General features: G+C 41.2%; 1 protein-coding gene across 1 annotated transcript; it reads right to left on the reverse strand.

The window, feature by feature from the left end:
• Positions 1-1,566: 1,566 nt before the first annotated feature.
• fignl2 (fidgetin like 2) lies at positions 1,567-15,980 on the reverse strand. The gene is made up of 3 exons (XM_028452025.1): positions 15,844-15,980; positions 14,369-14,508; positions 1,567-5,141 (listed from the first exon to the last, which is right to left on the reverse strand). Exons 2-3 carry the CDS (start codon positions 14,391-14,393, stop codon positions 3,121-3,123), a joined length of 2,046 nt encoding a protein of 681 aa, XP_028307826.1. The 5' UTR covers positions 14,394-14,508; positions 15,844-15,980; the 3' UTR covers positions 1,567-3,120.
• Positions 15,981-19,512: the final 3,532 nt, after the last annotated feature.

The following is a 19,512-nucleotide window of genomic DNA, read 5'->3' on the forward strand; positions in this document are numbered from 1 at the left end:
TAACCCAGAACAAAGTTTCTGCCGTAATCAAAACATAGAATAAAAGCTTGTTTTGTTGGACAAACTGTCAAGAGTGAAGCAACCAAGAAACCCAATAAGTCATTATTATCCTTTTATTTTTGTAATCTGATGTGGTTGATTACTGGATTCGAATGCGGCGTCTTGTGTAATTTGTAAAAGTGTTTTGTTTTTTTTTTTGTGCTTGTGAGACTGATCAGCATGCACAGTGGGGGTCACTATGATTGATCTGGCTGTACGGCATGACTAAAGCCACCAGCTGGAGAGGAAAGGCTGCACTGTGATATAGGATTGCTGGACATCAATCAGACCACTTCCACTCTGGTAGAATGGGTGTGAGGAACGGGTGATGTGTGTGTGTGTGTGGGGGGGGGGGGGGGGGGTGCCATGTGGCCACTGGGGCTTGTGACCAGGAGGCAATCCAATCTAATGAGATTGCATTGGGGAGGGAGAAAGAGTGGGGGGAGTGATGAGGGCGGGGGAAACAGAGAGAGGCTGATGGTAGGAAATATTACATCACCCTGTGTGTACATCCTCAGCACCATGGCAACCATCTAACACATACAACCCAGTGAGGGCATTTTTCCACCTTGTTGAATACAAATATGCCACAACTGAGGAAAGACAGACTTTTATGGATTGTCTACATGTTGGTTTCATCTACAAAATGTACACATTGGCCAGGGTTTGGGGTCAATTATCATTGTAATCGTGTAATTGATGATTAATTACAATGAATGAATGAAGAGTCCGTCCTTAAGACTGCTCTACTGTAAAGTGTCTTGAGATACCATTGGTTATGATTTGGCGCTATACAAATTAAAGATTGATTGATTGATGGCATAATTATAATTGTAATTTTAAAATTCTGTTGCTGTCATAATCATAATTAATTCAGATAATTGACTTTGTAATTCTAATTGCCATGAAAATTTTATAAAAATTGTCAATTATAATTTAATGCTAAACTGGGGAACCACGTTCTATGTACAGTTCTACACAAATATAGTTGACAATTATTCAAATATGCTTCATATCAGGCTTTCCCTCATTTTACCATTTTTAAAAAAATGAAGTGTAGGGGTATACTGATACAAAAAAGGCTCAGATGCCCACACCAAAAATATTAAAACTTAAGTTTTCATTGATTAGGAAGCCTAACAATGTAACCAATAGATAGGAAAGCAATTAGCTGATAGATATTTGTTCTTAGTGTGTTTTAAAGCTGATTTAGGGCCCGTTATCATAAGAGATGCTAACAGAAAGCTAACACAAAAGGGAGGTTAATTTTTATTAGGTTATCAGTAACTGTGACTAGATTTTAACTGAACTTTAGTCATTGAGATGGTAATTATAGCTTACTTTCTGACAATAAAAAAAGTTGTAATTGGAAAAAATGCTGGTCACTGTAATCGTAATTTAATTGTAATTGAACATGGGTAATTGAAAATGTAATTGTAACTGAAAAATGTAATTAACCCCAACCCTGACATTGGCTTCAACGTTGAAAGACTTCATTAAAAGCTACACGTGATCACTTTGGAAGTCTTTTTTTTTTTTTTTTTTTTTTTTGTAGTTTTTTTTTGTCATCTGAGGTAATAGTTTGTGCTCAAATATTGAATGAGTGCATATGTATGATTGTGTGTTATATTTACATTTACAAATTACATTATGAAACAAGAAAAACTATCTTGACGTGACATGCATATAGAGGATATGTAGACACTATGTAACATTGAGATTTGCAAGCAGTTTGTCCAACAAAATATTTTCTGTATTTCTAGCATTTTCTGAAGACAATCGTCACTGCACCATAAACTACAATAAAAATAAAGAGTAAAAGAACAGAAAAAAAACTTCTTTATATATTCATATATAATAATACATGGATTTATGGCATCAAATATCCTTTGAAATACCTGAATTACATTCATTGTTACTCTTTGTAGCAGATTCAAGTTTCTCTCCCGAGGTAAAAGCCCAGCTGCAGCGCGTGTCACAAAACTCCTCAATTTTATATTTCGCTCAGCGCAAATCTCTACTAAGACCCTAAGATTACATACATTCTTTATTTCATATTTCTGAGGTAAAGAAAATCTTCCTGAGCATTTCAAACAAGACTAAACACTATGCAAATCAAAGAGAGTAAGTGGAAAGCAAACATGCTGTGGGAGAAGCTGGATGTGCAGGTGTACAATTCATACATCTCTGGATTCGTACATCAGAAAACTGTGTGTGAGTGTGGAATGTGACTCACAAAGTTTGTCCTCAGTAAATTGCGGATTGCGCAATGTAACCGTGGTTTATGAATTCACATGTTTGACAGCATGACAAACATGTCTATGACCAAAGAAGTCCAGTGGAAAAGCACAAATTCAAGTTGTGGGTGATTTAGTTAACACATCTTTCCTATAGTTAAATTAGTAAAGATCAGCTGTCACGTCCTCTTTTGGTTGCAAGCTTTTAAAAAAAAAAGTCAATACTTTTTCATTTATACGACCAGTTTGTTTCAACAACATTAAATGAATGGATTTGATTTAGGTTTTTGGTCAAAATCTGTGATCTGCCGAGGTTTTGCTGATCCCAAGCCCTTTGCACTGAATGATTATTGACAATTCAATGAGTAAATCAACATCAAGATAACTCGGAAGCGGACTGGTAATAAATAGGATCCTGAGAGAGCAGCCAAAGGGGGGATTTACCAAACCCTGATTATCTATAATCTTGGACCACATCACCTAGCAACAAACAATTGATTTTGTCCAGGACCAAGGCTAATCAGGGTCTCTGAGAGCATTCAAAAAGCTATCTGATTTTCCCATTGGCCAAAGCACTAATGGATTGCCTTACTCTGCAAGGCCTATTTGTTATCTTCTTTGGGAAAATAAAACATTGTGTGTTCATTGCAAAATAAATGCAGCACGATGTAGCATGCCTTTGCCAGTGAAACTTCTCAGTCAGCTCTCCTGGGTAGTTGAGCCTCTCACTTTTGGCTGCATAATCTATTACGAAACGACGACAACAAAACATTCCCAAGTCTTTCTATGTCAAAGCACACACAGGGTCAATAGTGCAGTCCGACTGCAGAGATTGGCTGCCTTCTCAGTGGTTATACAGCTTGCTCCACTCTATAGAAGCGTCCAGTTCTTTTGTGGTTGTGTGTGGCCGCACCTTGCAGAAGGCGTTCTCAAAGTCTGTGAAATCTGGGGGTTTAGATGATCCGGTGAGGCCATGCATTGCTCCAGCAGAGGAGGATGCAGATGAGAGTGATTGCTGGCAGAGCTGCAAAACCTCACAAACTGAGAAGCCCTCGCTGCGCTGTAGCACAGCGTTCAGCTCTCTCTCACTCATGCTCCAGCCCTGGGGGGCCAGCGTCTGCAACAGCACCTGTCTGCGCATATTTGCATCTGGTAGGCCGACATGATACCGCTTGGCAAAGCTCCGATGAACGGCCTCTTGCAGCAGATCTGGCCTTCCAGTAGCACACACTAGAATTACTAAGCCTGTGGTTCCCACTTGGACTTTTTCCAGGGTGGTCAGCAGTATATGCCTCAGCCCCTCCTCTTCCATGGCCTCCACCTGGCTAAGTAGCACCACTGAGGGCTGCCGTGCTCCAGCCATCTGCAACAAAGACCCCAGAATGTGCTCAGCCTCTGGCTTCCCTTTGGAGGCTAGCATAGTGCCACTTAATCGATAGAATGAAGCCCCCAATTGCGATGCTAAAGAACGAGTCAGAGTTGTCTTACCCCCTCCCCTGGGGCCAAACAGTAGGACGGTTCTTGGTGGGCGCACCACTGGACTAGGCCTTAACACAGGCCAAAGCAAGTCCTCCTCCAGGGCAGCTTTGACATGGGTGAGCCCAGCAAGTTCCCCCCAGCCCAGCGCTGGGCTGCAGTCCAATAATTCCCCATTTACAAGGTCCAACAGACGGGGATCTGGGCTCTTTAGGGTCTCAACAGTTGGTGTACAGATAGAGGGACATTTGAGAGCCTGGGAGCGGTGCTGTTGCTGCTGGCTGAAGCCCTGCTCGGCCACACCATTCTCCCCCGTCATGCCTGTTGGAGGGCTATACTCCCCTGATGCTCCGAACTGCGGAGAAACCAGGGGCTGGGTGGAAGGCTTGCTAGTTTTGAAGTTTTGTGGTTCTGTGCTGCCTGAACTGCTAAAACCATTTCCTGTCTTATCATTAACACTATAGGGTGAGGTACCCCCAGCTTTCATTGGGTCATAGCCATACTTTCTGTACCGAGACCTTTCAGCACCTTCATCATCATCTACACTCATATCAAACGCTTTTCTTTTTAATGTGCCGCCAGACTCAGGGGTTCCAAGGTTGGCACTTTGATAAGTGTAACTACCTCCTAATGCTGTCGGCCTTGAGGGAACAGGAGAAGGAGTTGGCAGGTACGTGGCAGAGGGATGGTTGTAGCTGCTAGCGAGGCTAGTCTGCGGGGGGTACGTGCTAGGAGGGTAGTTATAGACAGGTGTTGTGGGACTATAGCTTGGTACAAGTGTGGGAGTAGATTGGAGAGTGTGGAGGGTTGCAGGGGGAAGTGCTGCATTGGCTTGTGAAACAAACCCTGAGGATAAATAGGTGCCATTGTAACTGGTGGGATAATCACTGGAACCACTGCAGGAGCTACTGCCACTGTAACCAGAGTCTGAGAGGTTACTGCTCACTACAGACACACTGCCCACCCCTGGAGGACCTGCCGATGTGTTTACGGTCTTGGATCCAGAAAGGCTGTCATGGCCTCCAGGGGGCACCAGGGGATAGGAGGAATCAGTGCTGTGGGTCAGTGGCCACTGCTCTAACTCAGTTTTCTGGCCATTAAGGACTCCAAATGCTCCTGGCTCTGGGTAAGTACCAACAGCAGACCGGTCATAAGGTGAGTCCAGGACACCGGCATACTTTTCAGCGTAGCGCTTCAATAAGTTGGAGGCTGTAAGGGCAGAGATGTCATCATTGGCCCAGGCATAGTTGTAGGAGCTGCGATTACGACCTGGGTAGAGGTCAGCCTTGTGGGCCGGGGAGGAGGTGGTAGAGGAGACGTCCAGGTGCTGCTCAGGCCACTGGCTGAGGGGCTGGGCATGCTCTGGATTCCAGTGCATCTTTAACAGGCCTGAGAAAAAGAAAAACACACGGAAGAAATGTTAATGTATGAGGAGAAAAAAAAAGATATGTTGCTGTGGTTATAGAATGGAAAGGTGAAACGAGTGAAAAAAGACTTTAGACCTTCAACTTAAAGTTAAGTTAAATAGAAGTCAGTAGTCTTGTTAAATATTTCATTGTTGTTAATACATGGTATGTATTAGTTTTTCTTCTGAACGCTCTATGTTCTTACAAAGGTATGGATACACAATCAAAAATAAACAAACTAATGATGAATTTCAATAATGTTTAATGTTATTTTATTTTAATCTGACTTCTAAAAAGCAGGAATTCCAAGCTCTGCACGATATGATCATTGCTTTTGAGACAATATTATTAGCGTGAACTAAGTTTAAGTTATTCTGTTAGTCTCTGTCTTCCTCAAACAGTGAGTGACAAAAATATTGCCATTCTTCTGTTTGCAAAGGCATCTTTTCCTATTGTTACCATCATGTGTGGCAGCAGAGTCGAATTTCCCTCAAGAGGGGGAGGAAAGTAAACGGGAGGTAGTGGAAGTCGGGGAAAGCTACAGAAAGAAAGACAGCGGCTGATAGCTGATTACTTAGTCAGATGTGTTGTTTTTGCAGTTTCACAGCTTATGTTGGTGGACCGATAAGACCCCACTACTATTCCCTGCAATTTCTTGCATCTGCGCCCAGGGGACCTATTGTTATCTCCTCGTGCATGTTGCTCTGAATGTGCGCTCTCTCTGCCTTTTACCCCCACCTAACACCCCCCCACCGTACACCACAGCTCCAAGGGCCTAGCGGCTGAGTGGACACAGAGGGGGTGTGTGGAGAAAGTGTGTGTGGACAGTGGCGTGGAGGGGAGAGAGAAAGAAAGGAGGTGGGGGGACTGCAGCATAGTGTGCTATTCATCAGCACAGGCTCTCATGGAACATTGGAAAAGTGGAATGTGTGTTCCTCTGGCTGACTACAGCACCGGCCCAGATTTTGATTGATCATCATGAGCAAAGAAGAGAAAAGCAGCCACAGAAAAAGATGTTTTGATCCAAAACTACAGTTTATCTAAAGTCTGCGCTTTCAACGGTTTAATTGTTCATAAATGACATGCACAATGAACAGTGCAAACACACTGTGCACCAGCCACTTAATACACAGTCACACACACACACACATACAGATATATACTCTATAATGACTTGCTATGAAGTGGATTATTTCATGAAGAGCAGCACTTGCTGAGGCATTAGCTTGACATTCCACACATAGCTTGGTATTATTGAACTGTCATGATTTCGCCTTAGGTGAGGGCTAATCTTGCCAGAAACAGGGAAGTAAAGAGGAATATGGCAAAAAGCCATCATGACTACCCTCTCTGCCTTTAATTCAATAGATGATTCATTATTCATGGCTGTCTGTGGGTGTGTGTGGAGCCAAGATTCTTATTGGCAATTAAATCAAACCTCAATATCTACAGCCTCAGACCCAGCCCTGCTCTCCAGCTCACTCCTAAACTTTGGTCTCTTTTCTTTAACCAGATTTCTAAACCAACCCTGTGTGTGCTTTCAGATTATGTCCGTTGTTTATTCATTCAGATGAGACCAGCAGGCCAGATGGCCATTGGATTATCATGTCCTTCATATTCAAATGCACTGCCTTAAGTTCCCAATGGCCAAACCAGTTCAAGTACTTTCCTAAACTCCAGGCAGCCCACACGGTCACACACCCACCACACAAGAAGTGCAAAAAACATGTGCTGACTAGTACTCAAATATACTTTTAAAAATTAAATAAATAAAACTGAGGACATTGGGCCGGTCCACAACTAGATGATCATGTATTTTTTTTTGTGGTCTGACCCGTAGGTCTTTGTCCAGGCTGCAAAAACCATATATATGTCCTACAGGCCTTTCCCATCTGCAGTCCAACCCGTTTGTGAGCAGACCCAATAATGGGGCCTGTGTGTGACAGAGATGGATGAGAGCCCAGGGGAGCTCATAAAACCTGAAGCAGGGAGGGAGGAATGGAAGAAGCTTGGATGGAGGGAGGGGAAAGAGTGGACAGCCGGCCCTTCGTCCTTTCTACCCGGACTGAAGCAGACATTAGAGGACTCAGTGAGGCGGGCTAACTGCTGTGCACTTCATCAGTGTAGCGTCAACGCAGAGTGGTCCACCACTCACATCATCAATGTAATGACCAGCTGTCTATACCTGACAAAACATTTCACTCTCAAATCTAAAAGTTATTACTTTGAGTATATCTTTATTTTACTTTTTTTTTTTTTTTTTTTTTTTTTTTTACAAATAAACCTATATTCTGTAGTTTTACTTTGTTGGATGAAGATGAAGCTCCAATCTACTGAGCAGTTTAGCCCTTTTCACGTAATTAGATCTCGCCTTGTGCTAGATTGTGGTTTTTAGCGCTATGGCACTCTACAATAACTGAGCAAGCTCTAATCTACACTTCTGCTTAAATAAGAGCCATCATGTAGATTAATTCACTAGAGGAGCTGGAAGAAAGCTAAGATTAGAAGTAGAAAACCAGGACAATGAGAGTATATAGTGCTGTGCAGTGCAACCCTTTGATGACCTCTTGTGAAATGCTTTAAGCTCACAAATTAAAATATTTTTCTCTTGAAAAGAATTTCGTAATTCATTTGTAAAAAGGAAAGAAGAAAAAAAAAGCACCATTAGAGACCAAGTTAAAAACATTAATATGCACTTGCTTCTATTGACAGACGGCTTTGCTTGGCTGCTGCATCATTGATAAGAGCCTTCTGTGCATGCTCATGAAACTTTCTTCTGTTTAAATGCATGTGTCCTTGGCCCCAAGAGAGACAGATGTTCTTCTGCTGACCGCCTTACTGTCTGTGTGGCCATTGTGGTGGAAGACCATCCAGCAGACGTGCATGAATCCGACAATCCAGTTGGCCCTGAGACAAAGCCAAAAGGATCCTATTGTCAGGGGCCTGTCTAATTATGGAAATCTTATTAATCTATTCAGCAGCAGTCCACTGACAGCTTTTGTATCAGCCTGGGATTTATTGGGGGACCAGTGTGCGCTGCATTCTATTGTAGAGGACCATGATGAAGACAGTGGTGCACTTCTCCTTATTTTTAATGAGAATCAAAACACAACATTCTTATGGCTTATGCTGGTTTGAGGGAAGTGCTGAGGTTTAAATCTTTATCATTTTAGTTCTGGCCCTTTCAGATTTACTGAATTTCCTGGCAACTGGGTGAAAGGAAACAGCTTCTGGCTCTTAAAGGCTTGTATCACTGTCGGTCTTGTTGTGGGTTCCAATAAAGGAAGTATCAGTGGGAAAGGTGAAACATTATCTTGGCAGAAAGTCCTGAGACGGAGGGCTCCGGTGCTGCTTCACAGCTCCCCTGAGGCTGCGTTTCCTATCTCCCTTTGGCACTTTTGTTTTTCCTGCCCCGAGGAACAAAACAGACATGGATGCAACAAGCCTACTGGGACAGCACGCTATTAAAACTGTGCCGATCGGGAAGAGTAGGCTTGTAAACAAGAGCTCTGTGGATCAATCCAATCATGGTTCTATTCAGGGTTTAGCTCCACTCCCCCATCCACGGCCATACAATCAGACACATCTGCACAGAGGAGGAGGAACGCAGCAGGTAGAGCAGACGGCTTTGAGTCCATGTACATGTTTATAATGCAGTGAAGTAGAACCTAAACAATAATGATAAAGTGATTTGCTTAGCAGAACAAGTGTCAGATTACAAACTATCTAAATATGTAGTTTTGGCCACATTTGCCCTCTTCTCTAATTTATTCTGCTGATCTAGTAGAGGCCCAAAGGTCCTCAATATGTAGGAAACATTAAGAATCAGCACATGCATAAATGTGACCACAGCCTTTCAAAATAAAACACTGAAAATATGTAAAATGTTCAGAAAATGCTGCTCTGTTTGAAACGCAGCACGTCAGGCGTTCAATTTATCTTAGATACAACACTTGAAAATAAATGCTTGACAGCGCTGCACTTTCAATACAAAACACACCGCCTTTACAAGAAGAGATGACAGGCAGGGAGCAGTGGTAAGGGCGAGGTGTGACCGACACAATATTTGTGCTGATAAATCACAAAGTTGATGCTCTGATGACTGGATTGGATGATCTGTATTCAACAAGCACAAGCTGATCAATGACTTATTGGATGAAACTCCTGCTTGACGTTCATAAATATGTAGAACAAATTATCACCCTGTTGAAGAATTTCCAAACACTTTTGTGCAAACAAACAGACTGAAGAAGTGCTTCAAAGGGGAAATGTAATAAACAAACACAAGGTTAGTTTGCCAAGCATGAAGCTACTCGGAATGGGTTATTTATGTTTGTTATCTTGATTTGTCGTTGGAAACCCCTTCAGTCCTCTGTTCTCAAGTTCACTGTGATTTATGACACTAATATCAAACAGGACATTCTTTGTAGGGTGTACGGAGCCGCATTCAACCGGTCTGTCATAAAAACACCAATCTGAGGTGGGCCACATTTCACAGCACAGCTCGTGGAGACACTGGAAAATTGTCTCTGGATGTCCTCTTACTTTGATATGAAGTGCGTTATTTATCAGCACTTAAAAGTAACCTGAGCCAACTGGAAATTGATAAATTACTAACATAAATTGTAGATTATGTATGTTGTATGAGACCTATGCTACACAGGGTTACACTGTATATCGTTGCTGATGTTCAGCATTATTGCTATTCTGTGCTTGGAGCAGAACATTTGCTAAAAGATGATGCTTTTTTGAGTATATTTCTAAATCGGTAATTTTACTTGTACTTAAGTACGTTTTAAAAGAATTAAAGTAATTTGTTACAATTCTACACCCAATCGTTACTGAGTAAATTATAATTTTTTGTTTAAAAATTATCAACTGACATCGTGAAACTACAAAAAATGCAACAACAATGAAATACATCACATCCTACTGAACCAACCAGATTAAACGTAATGCACAGTGCCAAAACGGCATTAAATGTCGGTTATTTACTCAGTTTTACAATTCATAAATGTAGCTATACTTAGAGCCTGATCGTTTTTTAAATTTTGAATTGAATTAATTGGTGTTATTTTATTTTTAAAAGAATTGTATATTTTTTATTATATACAGATGCCTTTGTGGAAAATAAATTAAGTTCCAATTGTGCAAGATTTGGTCTCTTCCTTTTTAAGTTTATACATGAGATGTTTACTGTATGCAAGGGAACAGTGGCAAGATTTATTACCAAAAATAAATGTGGGGGTTGAAAGTAACCAGTAATGTTTACTTTGAGTACTATTTAACTGAGCTACTTTTTAATTGTACTTGAGTATTTTATTTATGACTTATTTGTACTTGTACATGAGTACAGTTTAAATCAAGTAACAGTACTTCTACTTGAGTAGGATATATCAGTACTCTTTATACCACTGCTTAAAACACAGAACCATCACCAATTAGCCATGCAGGATTGGACTTTTGTAGGTGATGGTCACGTGTCAGCTATTACAAGTAAGACTGGCCTTTCTTAAAAAATGAAATTTTAGCTCATCTGCTGTCTTTCATGGCTCTCGAAAAAGATGTAATAACAGAAGCTCTAGTCTGAAGTTTTCACACCTGCTGACCAGATCGCGAGCAGACGCAGCTCTTTTCAAACATGCCTCACCACCAGAACAGTCCCAAGAGGAAGGAGCCCATCTCCTGCAGTGGCATTGAGGGATGTCCTCTGTGTGTAAGTGTGCGTATGCACCCCTCTATCCTCTCTCTCTCATCCATTTACTCTTCCTCTTTTGGTGGATGAAGCTATCTTTACTCCATGTATCAGGTTGACAGTTTGACTACTCTTTTTTTGTTTCATCCTCCTGTGGGAATGTTCCAGGCCAGCTGTCAGAAGAGTTTTTGTCAGCATGTGTAGCAAATGTTTTATTCGAAGATGTCCCTTTAATACAGGAACAAAAGCAGTATCAAAATTCAACTGCTGCTACTGTTAAAATCCTAGTCAATACTGAGACAAAGTAAAGGACACCTCTAAGCTTTAAATCTGTGATTCATGAGCGGCATCCAAATATTGATCATTAAAAGTTGTTATTAAGTAGAGAAGCAGGAGCCAAACAACTTGATGGCATTTTTAAACACTGATTAATCGATGGATGTGTTTAGAATTGCTAATGATAGTGCAGCAACAGGCAAAGGCCCATCTGGAAGTGTGCTTATTTTACTGCACTTTCCTTAGGACTCTCCAAAAACAAGAAAGCCTTCCGAATACTTGCTGGATGCGTCACTTCATGCTCGTAATTTTAGAAACAACTCCCCCATCCCCCGAGCCTGCTATTGCACGTCCACAAATGACAGAAGCCTGTCCAGCCCCTCCAAAAAACACCACCCTCCCCCTTCCCTTCAAGAAAAACAGGGTCCCTATTTTCTGTGACTGCGGGCTGGCTTTAGGTCATTGTGTCCACTAATATATCAAAGAACAGCTGTCCTAAGGCTCTGTGATGACCAATCACCCCTTCCATCTGTCTCACTCACCCAATCTCTCACTCGCTCTATCTCCTCCTCTCTGCCTCCATCTTTTCCATCCAATCTCCTTCCATCCCTGTTTCTCTGGATCTCCACCTCCCTTTTTTCCTCCCCCATTCCCAGTGAGCATGTTGCATTCCCCCTTTTCTGACCAAATCCTCTGTCCCCTCTGTGCTCACAGCTTATGCTCTCAGCACATGGACAGCTCTGGGATTTGTTGTTGACTGTTAGTACATGCACAAATTAGAAAAAAGCTTCTGGCTCTTGTGTTGAATGTTATTATCGAAAGCACTTCAACAACTAACGGTGCAACAATTAAAGTGTGTTATTTCTCAAGTGTGGTCATTTACTAATTAGTTGTGCTTGTGTGAAAGTTGTGTCGCATTGTCAAAGCTGTGAATTGTGCTGCCTCAGGAATTCAGTGAAGTGTTGCTATCCAAATGAGCCTCACCACCCTGCTTCTTAATTGGACTCTTAATGGGAGCGCTGGCCTCCTTAATGAGTTGATAAACCCTTGGAGAGTCGGAGCACAGGGCCTGTGGACTCAGAGGGCTCTGGGTTCCTAACCTTCTTTTCTTATGTACACAGAAGCATGCACACATCTACACACACATGCATACAAACACACAAGCGCACTGGAGGCTAATTAGAGCTCATTCACACCCACACTAATGATCCTAGCACTTATTCACACACTCTTGAGCAGGCTGTGTGTTTACTCAAGGGCCTCACAGGCACCTCTACTGCACCACTTATACCACTCTGCCCACAATGGGGATGGACGCTTGGCACAGCCCTCCAACCTGCTCAATAGAGGCCAGGATGAGATCTACTTTATTTTTCCTCGATGAAAACTGCACCATGACTTAGCAGAGTCATTCACAAAGGCACTTACAAAAAAAAAAAAAAACATAAAAACAGAGCCAGAGAAAGAAAGAAGGGAGGTCAGTCAGAGGAGAGCTATAAAAGCTACCAGATCTGTGTGTGTCTGTGTGTGCGTGCATGTTTTAAAAGAAAAAGTATCGCTACACCAGCAGGGGCCCCCAGCAATAAGAGTTAGGGCACTCCTGGGTTGGCGGCCTGGGACTGATTTAAGAGTGTGTTTGAAGTGCAGATTACAGATTCTTTGCACCAAATCCCTCCAGGAGTATCCATGGCCTCTGGAATCTCTCTCAGGTTTCTCCTCAGGTCCAACCGTAGCTATTCACCACAGCTTGAGGTTTTCTGACCTGGTCAGAGATGATGACCAATGCCAAATAATAACTAGACACACAGAATGGCTGAATGGAAGAACTACACCTATATTCCTGAAAGTCCAGACTAGCGAATGCTGTTGCAGATACTTGTCCAACCTAAATGTCACCTTGAGAACCTATGACAATGTCGTACAGTAACTAAGAAGAACGCTCTACACATTTCCACACAGGGGATTCCAACATGGAGGTGAGAGTCTTCGCATGTCCTGCTCATTCGCTGAGTTCACTTCACGAGGCAGAATTATGACTAGCGTCTTTAACAGCAGGACAGTGAGCTGCAATGCCACTCACCCATACAGGGGCGTGTTTGTGTGTCACTCGTTTGAGAGTAAACAATGTGACTACCTAACACTGCCGTGTGTGCTCCAAAGATCTCCGCATTTACACACACACAAACACACTTACACACACTTGCAAGAATGTTCTAAACACATCTCAACACAACAAGTCTCAAAAAGAGTTTTTCTTGGACAGGCATGATAAAAACCTAGACTTTGTGTCCTGATCATAAAAGCTAACTGCATACAAAGGCCTGTGTTTGTTGAGCTGGATATTTCACATGAAGGGCCAGTAGTGTGCCTTCACTGAAGGCATGTTAAGTATTTCATCATCAGTTTGCGACATTCTGTCCACTCCTGCAACAACCAGTGTGTTCAGCCAGCGTGGACCATTGGGGTACAAGGAGCTGATGGAACAACCAGTCAAACAGTGGGAGGATGCAGTACACACATGTACATTTCCTTCAAAAATGGCTGAATGTGAAGTGATAAACATCATGTAACTACGGGAAACATCCTGTAAGAACTGGCAACGAGTCAACTGAGGGACACTTGCGGGAGGACATGTTTCACAAAACAACTTTAACGACTTATTCAGCTTTTCTAAGAATAAAACATGTTTATATAAAGAAAATCTCTTGTTACATTCAAACATCTGATAATGAAACACTGATGGGGCTGTTGAGTCTCAAACCCACACCCTTGCCAGCAGTTGCTCGTCAGTTTATCCTTTAAACATTCAAAAGATCCATTTTGAAGCAATACTTTTTAGATTACTATTCTGCTGGACTTTTTTCCTTTCTGTTCTTGTAACTGTCATGCCAATAATGCTTCTTTGAGGTGAGTCAAAGAGCCGGGAAAAAGGGGTCTCTTGAGACCACGGCCAAGGAGGCAGCCCCATGCTGACCAGCAAACAATGCTGTTTTGGAGAACCAGAGCACTGGACTGAAATGAAACCTGGTGGGAGGGTGTTGGAGGGGGTGGGGGCAGCAGCACTGGACACGTCAGTTATTAGGTCAGCACTAAAGGGAAAAAAAGGATGAAGGGGAAAGAGGAGGGAAGCAGGAGGCAGCATAGTGGTTGTAAGTCATGAGTTGTATCAGTGAAATGTCACTTGGCAGAACCAAAGCGCATGTGTAGCGTAGAGTGCCAGTGTGATGTAGCATACTCACTATAGGGGACAATCGGACTCAGCATTCTGTGGAGTTGGTATCAGGAAGAAGGAATGCTGTTTTGTGAATACCAGCTAAGGTTAGCGCACGTCCGGCTGTGGTCCATCACTGGCGTGAGCGTGCAGTGGCTACAGAGCAGCCTTGAGCGAGAGATTGAGAGACAGAGGTGATGCAGTTACTGACGAGTGGACACTTATTCACAAGTCAACCAAGCACACACTGCTACACACATACAGAGCACACATGAACCGGTGTGTGACAGAATTACTTACCAACCTGAGAATCAGTGTAACAAACATGGTCACAGTGACTCACACATGCACACAAACGGCCAAATTGTGGAACACAAGGGCATTCATTATAGGCAGCATTAAGCTGATTGTGAAGCTTCGTCCAGCTTCTAAAGAGGGCTTTCTAAATCTGCCTTACAAAAAGACTCATGCATACCATTGCTCTGTGCACTGGGGCAATAAAGACTGCATTCTTAAGACACCAAACACTTTTGGAGGAATATGAGCAAAAATGTATGGGAATGTATGTGGTCTGTAGTCACAAACGTCCTCTAAATTTATGTCAACTAAAAATAGTTTCACATCTATCATTTGATGTACAAAAGACAATTTTTATTTTACATGTAGAATGAGTTTAGCAGCTGCATCTATGCATCATCAAATAAAATGTCTAAACAAATTTTTGTTGGATTTTAGTTAAGCACCGTTTTTAACAAGATAATCAGAATCTTTTTATTTGTCATTGCACAAAAGCACAATGACATTTTACAAAACAACAACTCATAAACAGCAAAAGATAATCTATTTTTTAATTGAATTTAAAGCCTGTAAAACAACATAACTTTGAGATATAGCTGGATTGTAGCTGTTTTGTGAATACCAAAGTTCACTATTAAACGGTAATGTTGTCAAAATAAAATCTTTGTCCTAAAAAGTGCATAGTACAGAAATTATGTTTCATTTAGGAACAAAAAAAAGAACACAAATGTAATTTGTTACCCGAAGTATTGTAGATAGAGATTTATTTTTAATTGTGGCTCAAAATTGAACTTCTGGTCAGTTACTAATTTACATCCACTTCTGTGCCAACAATATAGCAGATAAATTATTGTGCAACAACCACTCGGTTGTCTCTGGACAGAAACACTGTCTAATGGCTTGAGTGACAGTTAACTTTTATCACTTTGCCCAGAATAACAATCCACTCTAAAGTAGAAAACCACAATGTACATCATCAACTAACAGCTGTGTCATTTTACAGTCCATGGAGATGTTTGGCTTGGCTCTGAGGAAGTTGTCATGGTCAGTGGCCAGAGGAGAGCCTGCTCTGACACGTTCTGCTCTAGCCTTGCTTTAACTTCAGTCAGGTTATCTACAAAGCCGAGTCCAACGTGGGGGGAGACTAGAGCAGTAGGCTATGACAGCAGATCAGCACACAGATGCACAGAAGACAAGCAGCCTTACCTATTCATGCCTGCATGTCCTCCATCAGATCTGAAAGCGCAAGGATAATCCCTGGAGCAGACCAGACCCGTGTGTGCACGGTTATGTTTTTTCCACATATGGGACACAACTCTGCTTGCTCTCTCCCTCTCCCCCCGTCTCTCTCTCTCGCTCTCTCTCTGGCCAGTGACAACAGAGTGAGTACTCAGCTACCCTCCCCCATAGAGCTCCCCTCCCCCTCCCTCCCTTCTTCTCTTGCTTTATGCTAAAAGTATCTAAGTAGGAAAAGAGAGGGAGAGAATGTGGGGAGGGCTTCGGCGAGGGTGGAGGGATGACCTGAAGGGGAGAGAGTGGGCATTTCTTCCAAAAGCTGGACATTGGGAGCATTGGGAAGAGAGAAATGGGTTGGTGGGGGGGAGTGACCAAAGGAAGTGTTAGAGTTTTGAGATACTCTAGTATTCAGTACCTGAGATTGCATACAGAGAAATATAGTCAGAGGTTTAGCTTTGCTGAATCAATCAATCAGTTTATTACAGATTAACAGAAAATGAATCAACAACAATATTAAGTCAATAGGATATAACAGGCACTCATCTAAAACACCGCTGTGGGCGTCAGGGTCGGTTCACTCCTGGGCCTCAAACGTCATTTTCTTTTTATTCTATTTTGTTATCTGGCGTTTCTCCTCCCATGTGCAGCACGTGTGTCTTCTTTTGTCATGATACTTAAAACATTTGTGATTGTCAGGGTCAAACATGAGCTGATCAAAGATAAAGACATACACAAATGATATAGGTCAAAGCACAGTTTTCAAAAGTTCAAATCTAACAGTATTCTTTTATTTAGATGTTTTACATTTAGAAATCAAACGATCAATTTATTGTAGTTAGTTAAAGATGACATTTACTGTTGATATAAAGCAACACATATGTTCAAGATTATTGATGTATTCATTACTATTATTTATCATCTAGGGGTATATTGTGTCTGTTTATTTGATTTATTAGGTATATGTATATGCGTTGTTTACTGCGTATTAAAAGTGTAATATTTAGAATAGAATTATTCTTATTTGTTAATGATTTAGAGTTTGTGAATTTTGGTCAAACTCTTTTTTTTTGTTCCAAAAAATAGTTTGTGAGAAAGTTGACCTGATTGTATTTTATTATGAGTAAATAAGAGCTATTGGACATTTAATTATAGTATGTTAAAAAAAAAAAGAATCCATGAATAATAATCCATATTTTAACAAGTTTTGTTTATTTCACTACAATCCAAAAACAAAAGCATCCAGATTCTGGTTTTTAAATTCTTTGTTGACAACATGTCTCATGAAAAAGTACATACTTGACTGATTACTAAAAAAAAATGTTATATTACCAGTTATATAGGGTTTTGAGCTTCATCAAAGAAGCGCTAGAACATGTTGCAAAGCTGCCGCACCTACACAACCCAAACTCTAAAACAATGAGATATAGAAAACAGGACAATGTGGTTTGGCAGGTACAAAGCAGGTTTTAGGTATTTACTCATTAACAACAGACAAATAAACTAAAAAGCCACCACATCACGGTCATGCAGATGTTTTCTCATTCTTTTGCATGATGTATTGGTGTATAGACGTAGACACAGTTTAACAGAGATGCATAAAGCAAGGATAATAAACTAAAACTGTGAGAAGTCCAGTAAGTCAACCTTGCACCCCTGCTGAGATCCGAGCAATTACATACCTGAAATGCATGTCATACAACCTCATTTGTACATGTTAATAATTGTTTTTTTAAAATCCATTTAAAATCAAACAAATAAATCTAAGTTTAACACATTATTGAACAAAGTAGCCAACATTGTTAAATATTTTGCAAAAACCTAGTTTTGGTATAACATTCTTAGGGACAAAAATATGTAAAATGTACGATTTTGAACAGTGTCCTTCTGAAAAAGCTTTTGATACATTAATAAACTCAATCAGTGCCCTAGGGCACTCAAGTGCCCTAAACCCATCATATTTAAATTTTTTTTAGAAATGCATTCTTTTCAATACATGAAAATCATATTAATGTAATAGTAAATTCAGATCTCTACTTCCCTATATCCATGGGAGATACGTGATTTAGGCTTTCAAAAATAAAGAACTTGTAATGAACAAATGTTTGATCAATGAAAAACAGTGTAAAAGCATTGCTTCCAGTTAAATTAATTAATTAATTAAACCTTTTCAAAGTGTTCTAAAAGCTAAACTAAAAGTAAAAACTTGAGAATTTTTTTTTTAAATGAATAAAAAAAAATGACATCAAATCCCACTTACAGAGTGTCAGTTCATCTTTACTTACCTACGTTTTTAGTCAGTGGCAGGAAATGTTAAAGGCAGTTTCTCTATCTCAAACAGGCATTTAAATGTTTATTACCAATTCTATTTCCTTGTACTCATGTTTACACATACAGCTGAGAATCAGAATTCTCAGTTATATGTGTCCACTTGTAGATCTGTTTAGCATCTTCTGAAAATGTGGTGACATTTCTCATCAGAAAGGGATTTTGAATGGAGCTGCTGTCCAAGATTACATTTGTCAAAGCATACCCGGGCACACCCAGTTTCCATTAAAATCCTACATGTCCCATGATTCTTAGCACTTCTCTGTAGTCCTTGTTCTCCTGGGACGTGTTTGAAAGGTGTCGCTACTTTAACAGCTAGTCTGCTAGTCTCTCCTCTAAACTTGTGTTAATCTCTCCTGCTATGTTTCACCAGGCGGTGAAATCCAGGTCGGTGTTTCATTTAATGCGGGTCGATACAATGCCGAGCAGTGTTTTGTGTGACGCCAACTACAAGAGGAAGGCCTTGCGGTAGTAAAATCGGAGCTTTACATTTAATTGGCCTGGCGGACTCTGCGAGGAGTCCGCGTGGACTACGCTTTGCGGGTGTCCGCCCGAGTATGTTTGAGCCTTTAGTGCGGAGTAAAAGAATAATGCCATGTAAAGCGCTTTGAGGGGCAGATTCATTAAAGGTTTAGTGGTATTTAAACGTGTCCAAACGTCACTCCATGTGCTAATAAGCCATACAAACCCTAAGGAATCAGGAGTGCTGCTTCACGTCGCAATGCGCCGTCATTCCATTTAGCGAGTTTCCCCTCTAATGAATATGTATAATAAGCGTAGCTCCCAAGGGGTTAAAAAAATCTGGGAGGAGGACATGCAAATAAATTAATGCAGTGAGCGCAATGCAATTCATCAAACCAGAAACTGTTTGCAGTGATTGCTGCAGAAAATAGTACGACTGACAAGCAGGTGCAGACACATACGCAGAGATCAGCTCAAACTCTAACACCATCTAAAATTACAGCAGATCATTTGAATCTACATTCACTTCAAGCAGGAATTCTCAAAGATGATGAAGCTGGTGAGATGACGATGCCCTTAGAAAGTTCACGAGTTGCAGCGCTGTATTCATAACATCTGCATAAACAGCACAGACTGGTGGATATTACACTGATATGAGGAGACGTCTGGGTTGTCCTCTCTCATTCGACTCACTGCTCCTTTTCATTTTCCTATCAAGGATAGAGCTCCATCTGTGGTGATGGACAACATTTTTCAGGCTAATGCCTCTTTGTGTAAACATTTCTTCTTTTATGGCCTGATGTACATCTTCCCTTCTGGTGTGTGTTGGAGGAGCTCTGAAACCCAAGATTT

Source organism: Gouania willdenowi, chromosome 7 (genome assembly GCF_900634775.1).
Source record: "Gouania willdenowi chromosome 7, fGouWil2.1, whole genome shotgun sequence".
NCBI lineage: Eukaryota > Metazoa > Chordata > Actinopteri > Blenniiformes > Gobiesocidae > Gouania > Gouania willdenowi.

Coding starts and splice junctions, on each gene's coding strand:
- fignl2 (XM_028452025.1), bottom strand. CDS start 14,393: ATGCTGAGTCCGATTGTCCCCTATA. Junction 5,142..14,368: donor GAGTCCGATTGTCCCCTATA/GTGAGTATGCTA, acceptor TCTTTTTCTCAG/GCCTGTTAAAGATGCACTGG.